Source organism: Pelmatolapia mariae, linkage group LG10_11, assembly GCF_036321145.2.
Source record: "Pelmatolapia mariae isolate MD_Pm_ZW linkage group LG10_11, Pm_UMD_F_2, whole genome shotgun sequence".
In the NCBI taxonomy this organism is placed as follows: Eukaryota; Metazoa; Chordata; class Actinopteri; order Cichliformes; family Cichlidae; genus Pelmatolapia; species Pelmatolapia mariae.
The window spans coordinates 57,822,845-57,840,205 of record NC_086236.1 but is presented as its reverse complement, the minus strand read 5'-3'; the positions used below and the strand labels follow the sequence as shown (position 1 = coordinate 57,840,205).

At 40.8% G+C, this 17,361-nt stretch overlaps 1 protein-coding gene across 1 annotated transcript in view; it reads right to left on the bottom strand.

The window, feature by feature from the left end:
• The window catches only part of kcnn3 (potassium intermediate/small conductance calcium-activated channel, subfamily N, member 3), a 62,775-nt gene that overhangs the window by 42,044 nt on the left and 3,370 nt on the right, over positions 1-17,361 (bottom strand). The window contains 1 exon segment of the mRNA XM_063485897.1: positions 4,559-4,654. Within this exon segment, the coding sequence (XP_063341967.1) occupies positions 4,559-4,654 (96 nt within the window).

Below are 17,361 nucleotides of genomic sequence, written 5' to 3'. Positions count from 1 at the left end.
TGAGAGAACACTTGAAAAGTTTTATGTCTTAGAAAAGTCCTGCAAGTTTACAGGAAAAAAAAATCACAAATTTATGGGAAAAAGATCCATTCAATGGCACTGACTAATCTACTGTGAAAATGTTCAGTTTTACAGTGGAAATAAGCTTGTTTACAGTCTCATATAAAAGGCGTTTTGCCCTCTAAAGCTAACTTCACCATTTGTGATGAGTGTACAAAGAAACTTTTATCCAAGTCACCCATAATTAAGGGCCTCATTTTCTACATTAACGAAAAGCACACTGAAGAGAGAGCTGCTCAGTATCTCAAGCAGGTACACCACATCTAAGCCTATTTTTCTAGAAAAAAAGATCAACATCCCATTTAGTATTGTAGTGAATTATAGTACACCTTGCTAAATAGGCAAGTAAGCCAGTGATCGGATTAGCTGATAATTCCCCAGCTGTAGTACAAACTGGCCAGTTGTGGTTTTAAAACACATTAAAAAATGAATGTGACGGCCACAATACCAAATTACAGGACTGTATTTGAGTTGTTTGCTAGTACACTATATAATGAGCGAGCTGTTTTTTTAGTGTACACTACAAACCTTTGCTCATTATGGTCTATCTGTCTCTACTTAGATGCAACAAAAGCAGCAGTAAAATAAAGATTTTGTTACTGGTCATCAGTGCCTGGTAAGCATAACACTGATCAGCCATCTCAACCATTGCAGTGGTTTGTCTCTTTCTGGGCATCAGGATTTCAAAAATGATTATTAAAATGAGTTAAGTAGCTAAAGATATATTTGCACACAGGCTATAACTATGGAACTAAAATAAAAAGGGTTACTTTATTGCATTTGAGTGCTCTGAAGGAGTACTCAATTCGCTTTTATTTTTATAATTTTATAATTTATAAGATTATTATATATTGGTACAGCTGCAGTCTCCACTGTGTTTGTGTAGGTGGAAACAGTTCACTTAAAGTGTTCTGTAAATAAAGTTTACCTGTAGAGAAGTTTGTGTTATAAATTTTTCTTTTGTGTTGTGGAGAAATATGTCAATTACAACATGTACTTATCGAAAAACAGCTGCGCTTTAAGGCCTCAAGTACAAGTGGCGTTCTGCAGTTTGTTTATGTGACTGATATAATTATAAATATCTGCTGTATAGTTATGTGGCAGCATTACATCAAGTGGAGTGTAAATAATGTAGCAGCAGCTGTCAGCACTTGTTCTCTATAAGTTCACTTTGTTGCAAACGCAGGATGAGTGACTGAGTCGATGGAGAAGTGGAAAGACAAAACACACCCTAAGGTTCAAAACAGTAGTCAGCATCAGTCATTGTAACATTTCTAAACAGGAGATACACACAATCAATATTTAATCATCCTTAATTTTTTGTGGCTGCTCTGGTTCGCCAGGCACCAGGAGCAGCCAGACACGTCACGATCTCTACATGATATACTGCTGAGAAAGGCTCTGTTCCAGGAAGTATTATTACTTCTAGACCAGAAAAAACGTGGAATTTAAGGCTTTTACTTCCACATTTGTTCATTTAAAAGGTAGTTTCTGTGTTTCTATACACAGCGCTTCTGGCCAAATGCTGGCCAAACATTTGAGGAAATGTTACGATTATTTTAGGTTTCTGGCCAAACTGTTTTTTTGTGTTATTTAAATTCATCCAACAGCAATGCCAGATCTTAGGTCGCAGTCACACAGGTCTAGAGACCGCTCAGAGATCACAAGAATATGTATTCCCCCCTAATTGGTGTGTGGTTGCTAGAGGTTACTGGGAGAAATTGAGTGTGAAGATGATGCTGCATTAAAATCCCTGTGATTGCTTTGGTTTAAGGTAGACTGCCATTATCGGCGGTAGTTTGCATGGAAGATGTTGACGCTGCAAACACTTGCCAACTAACCAGCTAACAATATTGAAACTTAAGAAATCTGATGGCGCTGGTTTAGCTTACTTGGTGGAGCAAATCACCCATATGGCATAAGGCTAATGCAGAAGCCATTTACTTACTGAAAACAAAGACAGTTCATCTTCAAATTAAAAATTGTGCCTTACTGCTGAAACCAACATATTTGAAACGGGGCAGCTTTTACTTTTACTTTCTCTGTTTCCAGTTTGCATCAGTTTCACAGTTAGTAAAATGTGTAGTTTGCAAGTGTTTGCACAGAAAGTGTGCTAAGTTTTCAAATTACTGTTAGCGAGTAATTTGCAGACAAGTTGATGTCTTCCATACAAACTATGGGCGACTGCATCAGTCTCCTAGCAACCAAAGCAATTGCATGCAGGTTTACAGTACACCACCACATACACATCTTTGCGACCAGTTTCACTTAGCAACGGGGATGGGGGGAGGCTGTATGACAGGTGGCTGGGTCTTAGCAACCAATTTCATTGTGATTCCCAGCAACCACTGGTTGACAGGAACTCGGCAACCAGGTCTCTAGGCTTAGCAATTCTTGTAAGTACAGAGTTAGCACTGTTAGTATTAGAAACAACATCCAAAGGAAGAAAGAACAAATATATAAACGTCTGTCAGCTTATGTAATGTGTGTAAATTAAAACTATTCTCATTCACCCATGAAAAGTGATTTTAGGTAAACCTCAACATTACCACCGCCATCCATCTGGCATTCCCACCCAAGCATACCTTGATGGTATTTTCCCCAAACTCCTAACTTCATTTAATCAAAAGGAATTATTCCTGAAGTAGATTAACAGAACACCCTTTTATCTCTCTCTGTTGGCCTGACAGTAGCCGCTCTCAATCTCCTGTTCTTCTGTCGGTATTAGCGTTCCTGTCACGTGTGGAAGCCACAGCGTGTGTGGGTGGATGACTGACTCTGTATGTGAATGAGACAACACATTTGTGAGCAGAAACGAAGGGTCTTTTATCAATGAATGCTAAACCGCATCCACGTTTATTCACTCGCACCACTTCCGTGCACTGTTCTGGCTTCTTAATACTGTCCAAGACTAATTACCAGCCTATCAGTGCCTGTGTACGACAGTGAATAAAAAATCACCGAGCAGTTATTGATCTGCGAACGGAGAGCCTGAACCTCAGAGCAGAACTTTAATAGACATTTCCAGCAACAGCCAAGCTGTGATGTAATAAAAAAAAAATCACAGCATTAAACCAGTACATCGTTAGATGGATGAGTGTGGCTCCTTGGTTTCGCTGGTGGGTGTAATAGCTGGTGTGGGGGTATTCATTGGGTCTGATTCCCGCGAGGCTCCCATAAATAGTCAATGCACATCGATTGCAAATGGCTTCGGATGAAATCCCCGGCTAAATGACTTTGCTACCATTGTATTAGTAAAATGACAAACAGCAAAACAGATATCATGAAGCATGAAAGGCTTTCTGATTGATCATTTCAAACTTACAAGGGGTTGTAAGGCTGTGTTTGTGTGACTCGTGTGTGAGTGTTTGCATATTTATTTGTGCTTTTTGTGCAGCTATTGAATGACAGGGCTGTAATTGGCTGAATATGTATTTAACATTCGGTGTGTATGTACTTCACGCAAAGCCACGCGGACTGTTTTGTCGATCCCACAAAGACTGTCATTAATGCCATTAATTGGCTGGATTTGACACACATCTGGGTCCCTTTGTCTCAGAGGGCTACGGGATGATAACATAATGTGTACAATCTGGACAGAGCACAGATGAGGCTCATAAGAAAAAACTCCTAAAGAGAAACACAATAAACATAGCTGCCGTTTCAGGAACTTCCCAGATGCTAAAATGTAGGAATCTAGAAAAAGAAAAAGAAATGCCAGAACTTTAAACTAGACACCCGTCTTCATGCAGCTCTCCCCTCCCACCAGATGAGCATGGGCTCATCATATGCTATTGGCGTCACAAAGGATTCAACCCCTGGTCTCCAAACTGACAGTTCTCTGCCTAACCCACTGCATCACATCTTATTTCCATCCTTGGATTTCTTTGGTGTTTATAACATCTTACACAAGTCACTCCACCTGTCCTGAAGAGACCTCAGACTGTATGTAAAAGACATATCTGAGTGAGAACTGAGGATGCTCCAGACTGACTATTTTACTCTAAATTGGACCATAAATTACAAAATAAGACTTGACGCCACTCATTAGAACGTGTTTACTGAGGCTGTAAATAAAGAAAGGAGTTTTGATTTGTTGTATGTTGCAATAAAAATCAGGCTTCTTTTTGTGACCTGAGGGGTTGCCCCCGGCTGGCCAGTAGAAAAAAGTGCAGGTTTAAGGGGTACAAACCTTCACTTGTCAGACTCCCTTTGTTGACCAAAGGCTGGCATTATGAGCTAAATTTTCTAAAGCCCGGAAGCAAAGCCCAGGGGAGGTGCAGACGTCTGGTTCCCTCTTAATTTGAATTACAATATGCAGAAAGGTTATCATGGATTTTCTTTGTCCAGTAGTGCAAAGGAGATATTACCTACCCAGAGATTTAATAGCAACTTGTTGTTTTACAGTCTGCTATGTGTGTGTGATTTTTTTTATTTTAACTTCATCTTTTTGTCTGGATCAGTAAAGCGAGACACAACACATGCACATATGTTTTACCTGAACCTCCCGTGCGTGGTAAGCTATGATGAGCCCCAGCAGGATGACAGTGGACAGGCTGATCAGACACTTCAGGGCCAGAGAGTACATGGAGCTCTGTAGAGAGAAAATTGAAACACTTATCATTGGAGACACGACATTAGAGCACAAATGTAATATGCACAGATTGACTTTGCCATGACGGTTGGTTTAATATTCAGAGTACAATGACGGACGACAACACACGCTAACAGCCCCTCGGGAGCACTGGGACATTTCTCCGTGGCCTGAGGGTCATTCTGACCTGCCATGAACAGTCAACTTGACTAGCAATATATAGCATGCAGGAACGACCTCGCACTGACCTCTGCTAAAGCACACACAGACTGGCACGCACACATATGGACACACAATTAGCCTTATATTATTATATAGCCTTATATTATTATACTTATATTATTACTTATACTGCTTATATTATTATAGTGAGCGATGTGCATATTTGGATGCAGTTTTTTGAGACTGAAATGTTTAATGGTTGAATAGGAAGAAAATTATTTAACATTTAAACTAACTATGGATACTGATCTTCATAAAAAGTAAGGGGTAGTGCTACTGCTATTCTGATTTTTAATAGTGCAGAGTGCATCCACAGGCATGGGATATTTTGAAAACTAAACATGCTTTTCAGTCACAAAACTAGTTTGGTACCTGCTACAATAAGAGTTGCCATCAAAAATTAGTTTTGCATGAACAAGGTGAACTTGAATAGTATCTGATTCCCAGCCTGATTAAGAGGGGAGCTATGACTATTTCCAACTCTGTATGTTTTTATGTTTGGTAGCATGATTCACAGTTCAAAGTAATACTTATTAATCTGATGCTGGGCTGTGGTGCCGTCTCTTGGTTCATCTATTGTCTGAAACAATAGACGAAAAGTGTTCGCTCATTTGTCTTCACGTGCGTGACATGCCACTCTTAAGCCATAGAATGTAATATGATGTCGGCCTACCCTTTGAAGCTACAACAGCTTAAACTCTTCTGGAAAGGGTTTCCACAAGGTTTACGGGTGTGTTTGTAGGAATGTTTGACCATTCTACTGTGAGGTCAGACACTGATCGGTTCACAGTTTCCACTCTACTTCATCCCAAAGGTGTTTTATCAGGTTGAGGTTAGGACTATGCAGGGCAGTCAAGTTCTTCCACACCAAAGTCGCTCACCCATGTCTTCATGGACCTTGCTTAATGCACTGGTGCTCAGTCATGTTGGAACAAGAAGGGGTCATCCCCAAATTGTTCCTGCAATGTTAGGAGCATGAAATCGTCCAAAATGTCTTGGAATGCTGACGTATTAAGAGTTTGTATTACTGGAACTAAGTGAAAGGAACTCTTCATACACTAAGCCCAAACCCTGAAAAACAGCCCCACACCATAATCCCCCTCCACACTTAGCACAGTGCAGTCAAAAAAGTGTTTAAGCACTTCAACTGGGTAATTCAAAGTTAGCATCAAAAATAGGGTGAATTTCCACAGCAAATATTACTAATGAAGTGGCCGGTGAGTTTATATATACACTCAGACCCACTTCATACTGGGTTGGACCTCTTTTGCCTTCAGAACTGCCTTAATTCTTCATGGCATAGACCCAGCAAGGTGCTGGAAACACATTTTGCTCCATATTACAATGATAACATCACACATGCACATCCACAATGTGAATCTCCTGTTCTACCACATCCCAAAGGGGCTCTATTGGATTGAAATCTGTTCACGGTGGAGTTCATTTGAGTGCATTGAACTCCTTTCTGTGTTCCAGAAACCAGTATTTCTAATGATTTGTGCTTTTTGACATGGTGCATTATCCTCCTGGAAGGAGCACTCCGAAGATGGGTACACTGTGGTCATAAAGGGATGGACATGGTCAGCAGCAATACCAGCAGCCTGAGCCACTGATGCAAGGCAGGATGGATCCATACATTTATGTTGTTTGTGACAATCGAATGACCCTACCATCCAAATGTCAAAGCAGAAATCAAGACTCATCAGACCAGGCAATGTTTTTCTTCTATTGTCCAAACTGCTGCTAACTGGCTATGTTTTCTTTTTCAAACCATTCTCTGTAAACCCTACAGATGTATGTCGGGAAATCCCAAAAGATCAGCTGTTTTTCAGATACTGTGTGATAAAAACAACCGTGCCATTCAAAGTCACATAAATTACTTTCTTCCCCATGATGTTCAGTTTAAACCTCAGCCTGTCTTTTATGAGTACATGTCTACATGCTTAAATGCATTTAGCTGCAGCCACATGATTGGCTGATATTTCTGTTAATGTGCAGTTGAACAGGTGTGTATGCATACATACAAAACAAAAAATAAGAAAAACGTCTCATCCATGTCCATGGACCTTGGTTTGTGCACTGGTGCACAGTCATGTTGGAACAGCAAGGAGCCATCACCAAACTGCTCCCACAAAGTTAAGAGCATGAAATTGTCCAAAATGTCTTGTTATGATGAAGCATTGCGAGTTTGTTTTACTGGAACCAAGTGAAGGAACCTCTTCTCTAACTAAGCCCAAATCCTGATCCTTGAAAAATGTTTTATAGAAGCTGTGTGTTTGATTTTACACTGATTTTATTTCCACTCAGTTCAGTCCGCTTCACCTAAAACAACAGAGTCTTAAAAAAAACTTGAATGTCCAGACTCAGTCACTAGGCTGGTTTCACAGATGTCCCGCTCACTCACTCCTCTCTCACTCCTTTGCTAAAATAGCATCAGCACTGTTGTTGCAATTTCTCAGCAAAGACAAAACAAAATAACCCTTTCAAAAGCCAGTTTCAAAGAACAGAAGTTGAATGGTTGCTTTTCGCCTGTCAATATCTTTCTGCAGTCGAGCGTTAAGTCCTTGTCTGGTTTCACAGGGCTTATAATCAACGCCCAGTATCTTCCAATCAATACGACTCATAGCACTTCTTTGGCTTCTTTAACCCCCTCACCTTTCACACTGCGAGAGCAGCAACACTTACGTGAGCTATCATACGCATGTTTGCACACATGTACACAACACATTTGTACATTTGGTCAGAATACACTGGGCTACACACATCTGATCTACACAAAGAGATTCAAAGGGGAAAGTGCATTAGATTAATTTTTTAGCTGCTCTCTGGAGAGTCTGGTTGTCCATTGGAGAATACATCTATACTGATAATGACGTATCTGGTTGTGTTAATATAATGTAAATACAGGAATGAATCAGTGAATGAACGTGAGAAAGAAAGATTTCAGCGTACATTTGCTAACAGTATTAAATGCAGATCGACAGACTTACTAAACCTATAAAAACTTCATAAGCTTCAGATCAAACTACACTGTTTTCACGCTTCCTTTTCATCCGTCACCAGTAAAACAAGTTTTAAGTGTATGACCTTTTATCAGAAATTGCATTTCTTCATAGCAGTACACTGGATGGGTTTAAGGAGTTCATTACATTTTCATTCATTGCAATTGCTCAGTTTCAAAGGCAAAAAAAATCAGCACATAAAAGCAAAAGCTCAGAAACTCAAACAAAACAGTCAGCTTGATTCATTTTCTAATTCTTTAAAATAAAGCTTGCCAATCCGACTCATTTGTCCACATCAGCTCAAGGTCTGTGTTTTGAAATGCAAAATTGAATAGACACACGCACATCAAAAGAAGAAAAAAGAAACTCAAAGCACATTCGTGGAACCAGCAAGGTCACACACCGAGCGCAACAGCCTTATGTCCTCCACCAGAAAAGACCTGAGCCACCTTAAGACTTAGGCGGTAGGTTGGGGGTAAAGTGGGAGACTGTTGAGCATTAATCACCACTCTTTAATCCGGGTCTGCACTCTGAGTTTAGACACATATTACTCAGTCTTTCCTCCGTGGTGCTATTAGACAGAATCCACATTGCATTTTGGGTTCATGAATATATATTGCAACTCAGCCTCCTGGAAAATAGAGTGTGTTAGTGTGTTATTGTGTTTATTTAGGGTCTCTGTCTATGCTTCGTGGCCTTAATGGTATTAATTCAATGTCAAACAAACACACAGAAGCACGCACAGAGTCTAGTTGGTTAATACACACTGACGTGCTCCTCTGTTGACTGTAATTAGAGCAATCTGAGAATGAATCTGAGACTGGGTTCCCCTTCCGCCATTCATATAATACACTAAAATGCACATGCTGTATGGATGTATTCACATTTGTCACTCATGTCAGTGCATTTATGAGCCAGCGCACAACACTGGGAAAATATCTAGCTTTGCCTCACACTGATTTCCTGATTTCCTCTATCAGCTTACCCGAAGCTCTGTTGTCTTTCTGTCTTTATTTGCTTGTGCTTGCTTGTCTTGTCTCGGTCTCCCTCTCCACTGCTGCTAACATCTCATTTGTACCCACTGAAGCAAACTAGGTGCAAAGGAAGCCAACATTGTTGTGCTAATGAGAAAAATGCTGGTTTCACTCTTGGCTTTCAGCACCATATCTGTTTAAACACAGTCACACTAGTGAATTGCAATGTGATGGGAGATTACGTCCCCCTTCTCTCCCTCTCTCTCTCTCTACGGTCTCCCTTCTCGCTCTGTTCGTTTACACCCAGCAGTCTGTTGGTCGTTGGGATTTTTTGACAGTTGTCCCATTACACTGTCAAAAGCATTTTGTTTGCCTGTTTCCACTTCACTTATTCCACCTGTATAGTGAATAACTTAACTGCAAAAAGGAGATATATGCGCCTACTGGCTCGCCTTCTGTTCATTTCAGCTTTTTTAAAGTCATGATTTTTTTTTAAACTCTAACAGGCTGGCATGGGTCTATTAGTTTTTAGTGCCAGACACCTTTTGATTCAAGTGTTTGCATTATAAATGAATGCACCAACGTTAAAGTCTTTATAGACAAAAGCAGCTTCACTTTAATGTCAGTACAGATGCGAAATTGGTGGGATGCAGGCTTGATGGCACGCACGTACTGCACACGCGCTACAGTCTGTACTCTGTGTATGCGCGCTCCTTTCGTCTTCTAGAGCCTGTGCACATATTTGCAGACACGGGTAGATGATGAACTTTACATCACATGATTCCTTACAACAAGCATGACTTGTGCCTTAATTAAAAAAGTTAAAAAGCTTTGAAACTGTGATGTTTCTGGAACAAGTTAACTTTCTGCCACTTGGAAAATGTTTGCTATCTTGCTGAGAGAGCAGCTTAGCATGAAGGCTGGAAGCAGTGGGGAAACGGCTGTAATGGTCTGTCCAAAGTTCAAAAAGCTCCCACCTGCCGGCACCTCTAGCACTCACTAATTAATGACAAGCTGCGGTTTCACAGGCGGATTATGTGCAGGGAAATTTCTGGGTGTGTCCTGATGGCTTTCTTTCCTTACCTACCTACGATTTGTTTAATCCTTAAATATATATACCATGAGACAATATTACACCCTGTCTAATTAAATCATGTAATTCAATTAAGCTCTCAGCTTCCTTGTTTTCTTCAAAGTGTTTTTTTCATTAATGTTCTGGAGTAGAAATTTCATAAATGACAAAAAGCTTTGTTCATTTTTCCATTTTTTTCTCCAATAAAAAGTAAATGTCACTCCAGAGTTTTCCTTTTTTCCCTTATTTTAAGAAGGTGAAAGCTCTTAAAGTTATCTCTCCTAGCTTGACTTCACCGGGGACATAAATAAATACACTGACCATCTGCGCTCCTCTGCAAAGCATGCATGCATATTGCACAGCCAAGTTGAAATGACCACAAGCAACTGACTGGGATTAGTGTTTACTGTGCTGACTAATTTTGGATTGTAGATCCCAGACCATACAGTGTTACAGACCTTATATGAGAGAGACATGCCACTCAAAGAGTGCTGAATACAAATCTATGGAAGAAATCTGTAAGATGCTGCCACTCCCTCCAAAGAGCCAATCACCTGCTTTATCAGGAAACAAATGAACCAATCATGTTAATTCACTGACCCCAGCTAATAGTCGAGGATCAGTTTCTGTGTGGTAGCAGGAATGTCTACATGTTGTAAAGTCATAGTTTTTCTTGGCGTACTGTAAACATTAAGTGTGTCAAAGTGTGTGTAGTAGAACAAAATCTAAAAATGAAAAGTTTCACTTTAATTGAACTCATTTGAGGACATATTCGGGATTGTTTGCTAGTTTTTGTTCAGTTTAACTTGAAATTCAAGTCGATTTTAATGTGTTGGCAACCAAATAAAATGCAGTTTTGCCTCTTCTGATTCATTTCGATTGTGTCTGAATCTTTTTAAGACGAAGTAACTTCCCAGCTGCGTTAATAAGACGGGTGCTGATTGGTGAAACTTGCTTCCAAAAGGATTTTGTTACAACAGCATATGAAGGAGTAGGCTGCCTGTAGAAACAAATGATCAAAACAGACTTCAACTTTATTTGGTATTGTTATTTTAAATTATGTTTGCAAGCAGAATGATATTGATACCTGCCTCGTATTGGTGCTGGATTGCTGGTTAGAGAAAAGCAGATGCATTAAAGGTTTAATCTGCTCATAAACAGAAATGTAAGGATTAATTGTTTATTGAGTTACATGCTCATCAAGTGATTTCGTGATGAATAACACCAACTGGATTTTTGTCACAGTGGGGTTGCCAGGCAACGAGCAATGTGCAAACACAGGTGTAATTCATTAAAAAAAAAGTGATAAATGGCTGAATTTCATTTGGCTGCTTTAGTTTTAAGAGTACTTTTACTGTAGGCTCAATAACACACTGCCATCACTTATAGTGAGACCTGAAAAAACTGCAATCATTGCAAATGCTCTTAGTAACACCTGTGCTTTAGCGGTGCTCATCTATGGAAACAGCATGCAGCTCCCTACCACAAATCATATATGCAAGCTGAAGGGAAATTTTCTGTGTCGCACTTAACCTCTTAACATTCATAGAGTCACCTGTGACCTGTTTAGGGTTAGGCTGCGCTTTACCCTCATCCTGGACAAGCACAGTTTAGGAAACTGGAATATAAACATAGAAGCATTTTGACCTCAGAGATAACAGCGTTGATAAAAAATGGGTGAATGTTAACCTAACACTTCACCGTCCCACACAAAAGTGGCTGATATGGTTCATATAGACCATATCTTGTGCATCTGACTGTTTTAGGTCAATAAGCCTGTATAACTGTATAATAAAACAGGGAGAGGCATGGCTTTTACTTCAATGGCCACTGGGACATTAAAAAAAACCCATTCAAATGTGATGAAAACAGACAAAGCAGATACAAAAAAGTGTGGTAAATCATCTCAAAATAAGGTGTTAAAAAACTCCCTGCATGTTCTACTTTTACTATACACAAGATTACAGCTAAATTTATGGCTCAATCCACGGTGCTAACATTATTCGATGCCTCTGGCCCATCCCACCAACAACAATGACTTAAGTTCATTAATGGCTGCAGAAGACTTAGTTATAGAGGTTATTTAATACACTGTTTTTAGCCACATGGATTCTAGAAACCGCACTGCACATCCACCATAATCAAAACCTAAACACTGAAATAATGAACTCAGCATGGCTAAATTAAGGTTTTCTAAGTAAAAACAGTCCCTTGAGTCTTCAAGCTTACAGAAGTCAGCAAGTAAGCAAACTTCCAAAATGTGCACATATTTGGTTTAATACACCAATTTAAATTAAGGACCTTTTTTTTAAACAGTTGTGAACATGAACTGTGTGTCCATCTCTGCAAAAACTAGGAAGGTAACTTTGAAGTTTAACTCGGGGTTTTCAGTTTTAAAAAAGTGGTTCAGTTGCTACTGGGGGACATCGTCATGGTAACTTCTGCTGCTGATATGACCTGCTCTGGAGCGGGTTATGTTCAAGATTATAAATCAAGAGGTATAAAATCACCACCTACTAAATAGTGTCACCATTCTTGGACTCTGTGGAAGGATAACATGAGGGTCTACAGTTTTTTAACAGTGTCTAAAGTCTTTGTTTCTCTGATAAAATTCAATAAGAATTCGAAGATTCTTAGATGAAACAATTTTATTTTCCTACACTGAATTTTATTTTTATATTTAATCTTTCGGCGACTCTCAGAGCCTTAAACTGCACCAGGGCTGCAGCAGAAAAAATACAAACTAAAACTCATGCACATCTAAATATTACTTTGGTGGAATAACACAGATTGTCCTGTGCCCTAATGACCGAGCATTCATCCTAACTTACACAGTCAGGATTTTATCAGCTTTCCTTCTTGCTTTCAAATAGGCTAAACCTAATGAATGCACTATGTGTCTTCTAGTCTTACCGACTAAAGCAGTTAAAACACTCGCACGTGCATACAGCACTATTTAAGTCTCGTCTACAGTTCAGTGCTTCCCCTGCTGCAGACACTCATGCTGATTTGCCTTCAACTACCGTGATGGTTTCAATCTGCATTGTGTGTTTAGCGTCTTCAGATTTTTGTATTATTATATTTTTATCTTTTGTAAAACCAGGCGCTCTGCTGCCAGTTGACGCATCCATGTTTGTGATTGGTCAGATGCTACTAATGGCACTCTTTCATGTGAACGTGCTCGAAGCTAGGTTGATAATTGAGTCAATAAGCACTGTCACTGGTGTGACCGCTTAGCCTGATTGCCAATGTTAGTGTAAGTGAAGCCAGATAACAGAAAGATATCCTGGGTATGTTAACAGGGCCCAGACTGACTGACATGATTCCTGGTTTGGCTGTTTTGAAGCTGATGATTGGCTCTTTGGTGCTCCTTTGTTGGAAATACAACTTACATATGCTTGTGTTTCTTCTTTTTCCTTTCTTTCTTAGCCAGCTGTGCATAAGTGTGTGATTAGCGTATATTGATCACTGGCTCTGTGGACAACATGCAGGGATAATGAGCTTTTTGAGCTTCTTTAGTTCAATTAGCAGGGAGACACACACACACACATACACAGACAGGTAGTATCTAGAGGGTTTCCCCCAATTGCCCCTACCTCAACCTTATTGACACAGACATGAGAGAAAATACATGTCGCTTACCATGCGGTTGTAATGAGTATGATTGTGCATGTGTGCGTGTGTGTGCACATGTGTCTGTGTGTGATGTAATGGCTTAGCCTTGGGGGTCTCTCCCTGTCAGAGTGATGCCTTCTTGCAATCAGTCTCCAGGGAAACAGGGAATAGACAGAAGCGATGTCACCCTTCCAGGATAAACACACACACACACGCACCATACGCATACACTCGAATGCACATCGGCACACACCATTACGGCCATACACACTCAATTAAATCCAGACAAAGGGAGATGTGGACACACACACATTAGCAGGTGCATCCACGGGTACTAACGTGACAGAGCTAAATACATAAAGACACGCACTCCATATGTGTGCGTGTACACAGAGGAGACACCATACACCATGTGACGTGAATGTTTACCATCAGAGCACACAAGTTTTAACATAACCATGTAAGTACCAGCACTTCCACATACAGCCAGAGGTTACTTAGCCTTGTTATGCTCAAACAAGCATATTTGTACCTGTTAGTTGTAGGACCTCTGGGATCTACAGTCGCTTAGAAGTCTGTGATCTAGAAGATGAAGGCAGTGTGTAATGGACTAAAGGAAAGGGGAGAAGGTTGAGAAGGAGAGGAGGTGCAGTTGCACAAAAATGCAGAGATGGCTGATATCTCCTTTAGAGAATATGGTGGGAGTTTAATTCCCTGATCGACCTCATGTACTGTCTCTAAAGCAGCGTGCAGCCACTGTAAGTGGACCAGCAGAGAAAATGTGCAGAAAGGTCTACCAGTAAATGTCAGAGATAGCAGAGCGAGGGCAGAACGGGAGGGATGGCGGTGCTGCAGAGGGACTGAGGAAGAGGTTTTAAGGCTTCTGAGAAGGCAATGACTCTCGTGGGGGAATGGAGGCATATTTAAGACTCGCCAAGGGAGGGACTTAAACACTCTCTGACAGTGAAAGGAAGGAAGGAATCGAGGAAGCAAAGGGGAAATAGGAGGCAGCATTGCTGATGCTTGAGTTGAGAAGCAAACAGAGGGTACATACTCACACTTGATACCCTCACACATGCCAAGTGCACGCATTGATAGTGTGACAGGTGAAGTCGACAACTGCTGGGCATCGCCTCAGAATAGCAGCGTTGCATTGCAACCCTGAAATGTGGCTTGGAGCTTGGCCCCGAGGAGCTATGTGAGCCTCTGTGAAAGATCTATTGATCTGACTGTGACAGCCCACATGCTAAGGTCCCAAGTGTCCAAGGGCCCCAGTTATTCTCAGACAGAGACACGTGTCAGACCAGGACCCCCTGTTCCTCATCAAAATAATAATAGAAGCATATAGAAGGCTGTCCTCACACTGCTGTTAAAATTTTGACATGTCAAGATCCTGGGTGTGTGGCAGTGACACTGATCATGAGGAGAGGTCACAGAACATGCAGAGCTAAAAATGCATGACAACAAATTAAAGGCTCAGGCTTTTTTTTGTTTTTTCTTTGAAGCCTTTTGGGCAAAAAGTCACCACGAGCCAAAAATGTAATTATTTCACATTCATGAATTATTTCATCATTTAATATTCTCTCTACATAATCTATCTAGGCTCAACAACCGTGCCTGAATATTTACAATGCAGGAATTTACAGCTGTGCCTTAGAGCGCTGAAGGCTGTACAAGATAATAATTTTTATCTGCAATCAAACTTTGTCCTACAGAAGTGGCCTTCATCATGGACTTGAACTTAACTTAAATTGCAAAGGCTGATAACTGAAGATAGAGGCTGCACAGCAATGAATGGAAAAATCTTAGATGTGGCAAAAAGAGTGTGCTGATAGGGTTTGTGCTGTTTCTGCACAGGAATATAGCTTACTCACAATACCCACAGTCACGAAACACTGTGTCCTCCTCAGTTAACCTCTCTCCATTTACCCTTCCAACACACAGAAACATGCACGCTCCACACAATCCAGCCAACTCTGTTTGGTTCCATTCTTATTCTTCATCTCTATTTTTGGGAGCAAAGCTAGAGCAGCTGGACCTTCAGAAAAAAAGTGCAGAAGCTTAGGTAGAGCTACACAGACTGATCAGTATACAGTGACATTTGCTTTGTAGCCACTGTCAAAGAAGGGAGACCTAAAGGAGCCATTAAGAGGCTATATTTATACACGTGCATTATATATTTTCAATCTATGACGAATGATCTTCACCGATCATATTTCAACACGAGCTCTCAAGGATGGCTTCTCTGAAAGGCAGCATCCATTTTCAATAAAGCAGTTTGCACAGCATGTGTATGCGGAGGTGCACGGTGCATGTGTGTGGGTGTGATTATCAATAATCAATGGAAGAAATCACTCAAACCTCGCCCCCTAGACTCGTTTAAAGCAGCGCGCGAACCTCTCCTCCTTCCACCCATTCATCTTCCCAGCCCGATCGTTCTTTCATCCTCGGGATCTCGATCCATTTTTTTTCCCACAACAGCCAGCAGGCTTCTATCCACCTCAATTATCTAAGTGAGGGTTTTAGCTGTCTGATGGGACTCCAGTGTCTGTTGGAGTCAAACCAAATACGCAGCCATAAAGAAGACAGAAAATTTTACAGTCTCCATTTAAGATGAATTTTGATGCACACTTAACTCTCCGGATTCTCTCTTTAGAAATGCAAGATGCTGAAGACAGACCGCGATGTTTTGCTACGTTTCACATACGATTTCTTTTCCCCCCAATATGCCCTGATGATCAGAAATTAATTATTATGGTGAGAGTGCTGACAAACACTTTGATTACCCTGCTCGAAATCACTCAGTCCATTGATTCGTATTGATAGATAACGCAGCCTGTTTGAGATGAGGGCTAAATTGATTGTAGCTTAAGAACCTAAATCAGGCTTTTCATTATCGCCTTTTTCCTTTTTTTCTCTCCTTCCACAGACTTTCATTCTCACCCAGCCGCTTCTCTCTTCCGATCACACTCCCCCAGTTTGACGCCCACTGGAAGAGCAGCGGAGCAGAGGGAGAGAGATAGTGAAGGAGGAAAAAAAAGAAAGAAAGAAAGGAATGAAGAAAACAGGACAAAGAGACAGGCGTGGAGTTGAAATAGAAAAGGCCCAGGCAGAAAAAGAGGACATAAGTCTCTGCCATCTCCTTCAGGAAAAAAAAGAAAGAAAAGGCAGACAGAAGAGAATAAAAGAGAAGAGGAGGGATTGAAAGGGAATTAGAGACCGTGCACTTTCATTAATAAAAAAAGGACCTCTAAAGCAGTGATTTTTGTAAAGTAGAAGAAAAGACACAGCAGGGAGATTTTTCTAGCAACGGCATTAACAGAAAGAGTCCGGAGATCGCAGACTGCAAACAGAAACACAGGAGGAGGGTGAGAAAGATGGGGAGACACACCCAGTTGGGCTATTCTAACAGGCTACCTGTTAATCTGTGCACTCAGCTGATCTCACAGATTATTTCACATCATCGGTGATCCATGTATGACAAGCTGCATAAGCAGAAGTCATGTTTCCACCTTATGAACTAAAGAAAGCAAAGCCTGTGTCATATCTCTGACCAAAAAGGGAGGCTAGAATGAGGACAAAAGTGTCTCACAGCAAGGTGAGCACAACATGGTCCGAGGCTTCCTGACACACACGCACACACACAAAATAAACAGAGAACAGCAGCCAGGGGCCTATTCAGCTTATTACACCCCCCATTACACAAACAAATGAGATCCTGGCCTCCTTCTGATAATCTGCCCCCTCCATGTCCTTAGCATCCTTGCATTACATCACCCAAAAGCAGTAACTGTCAAGCTTGGTCATTGCAATAGTTGTTGC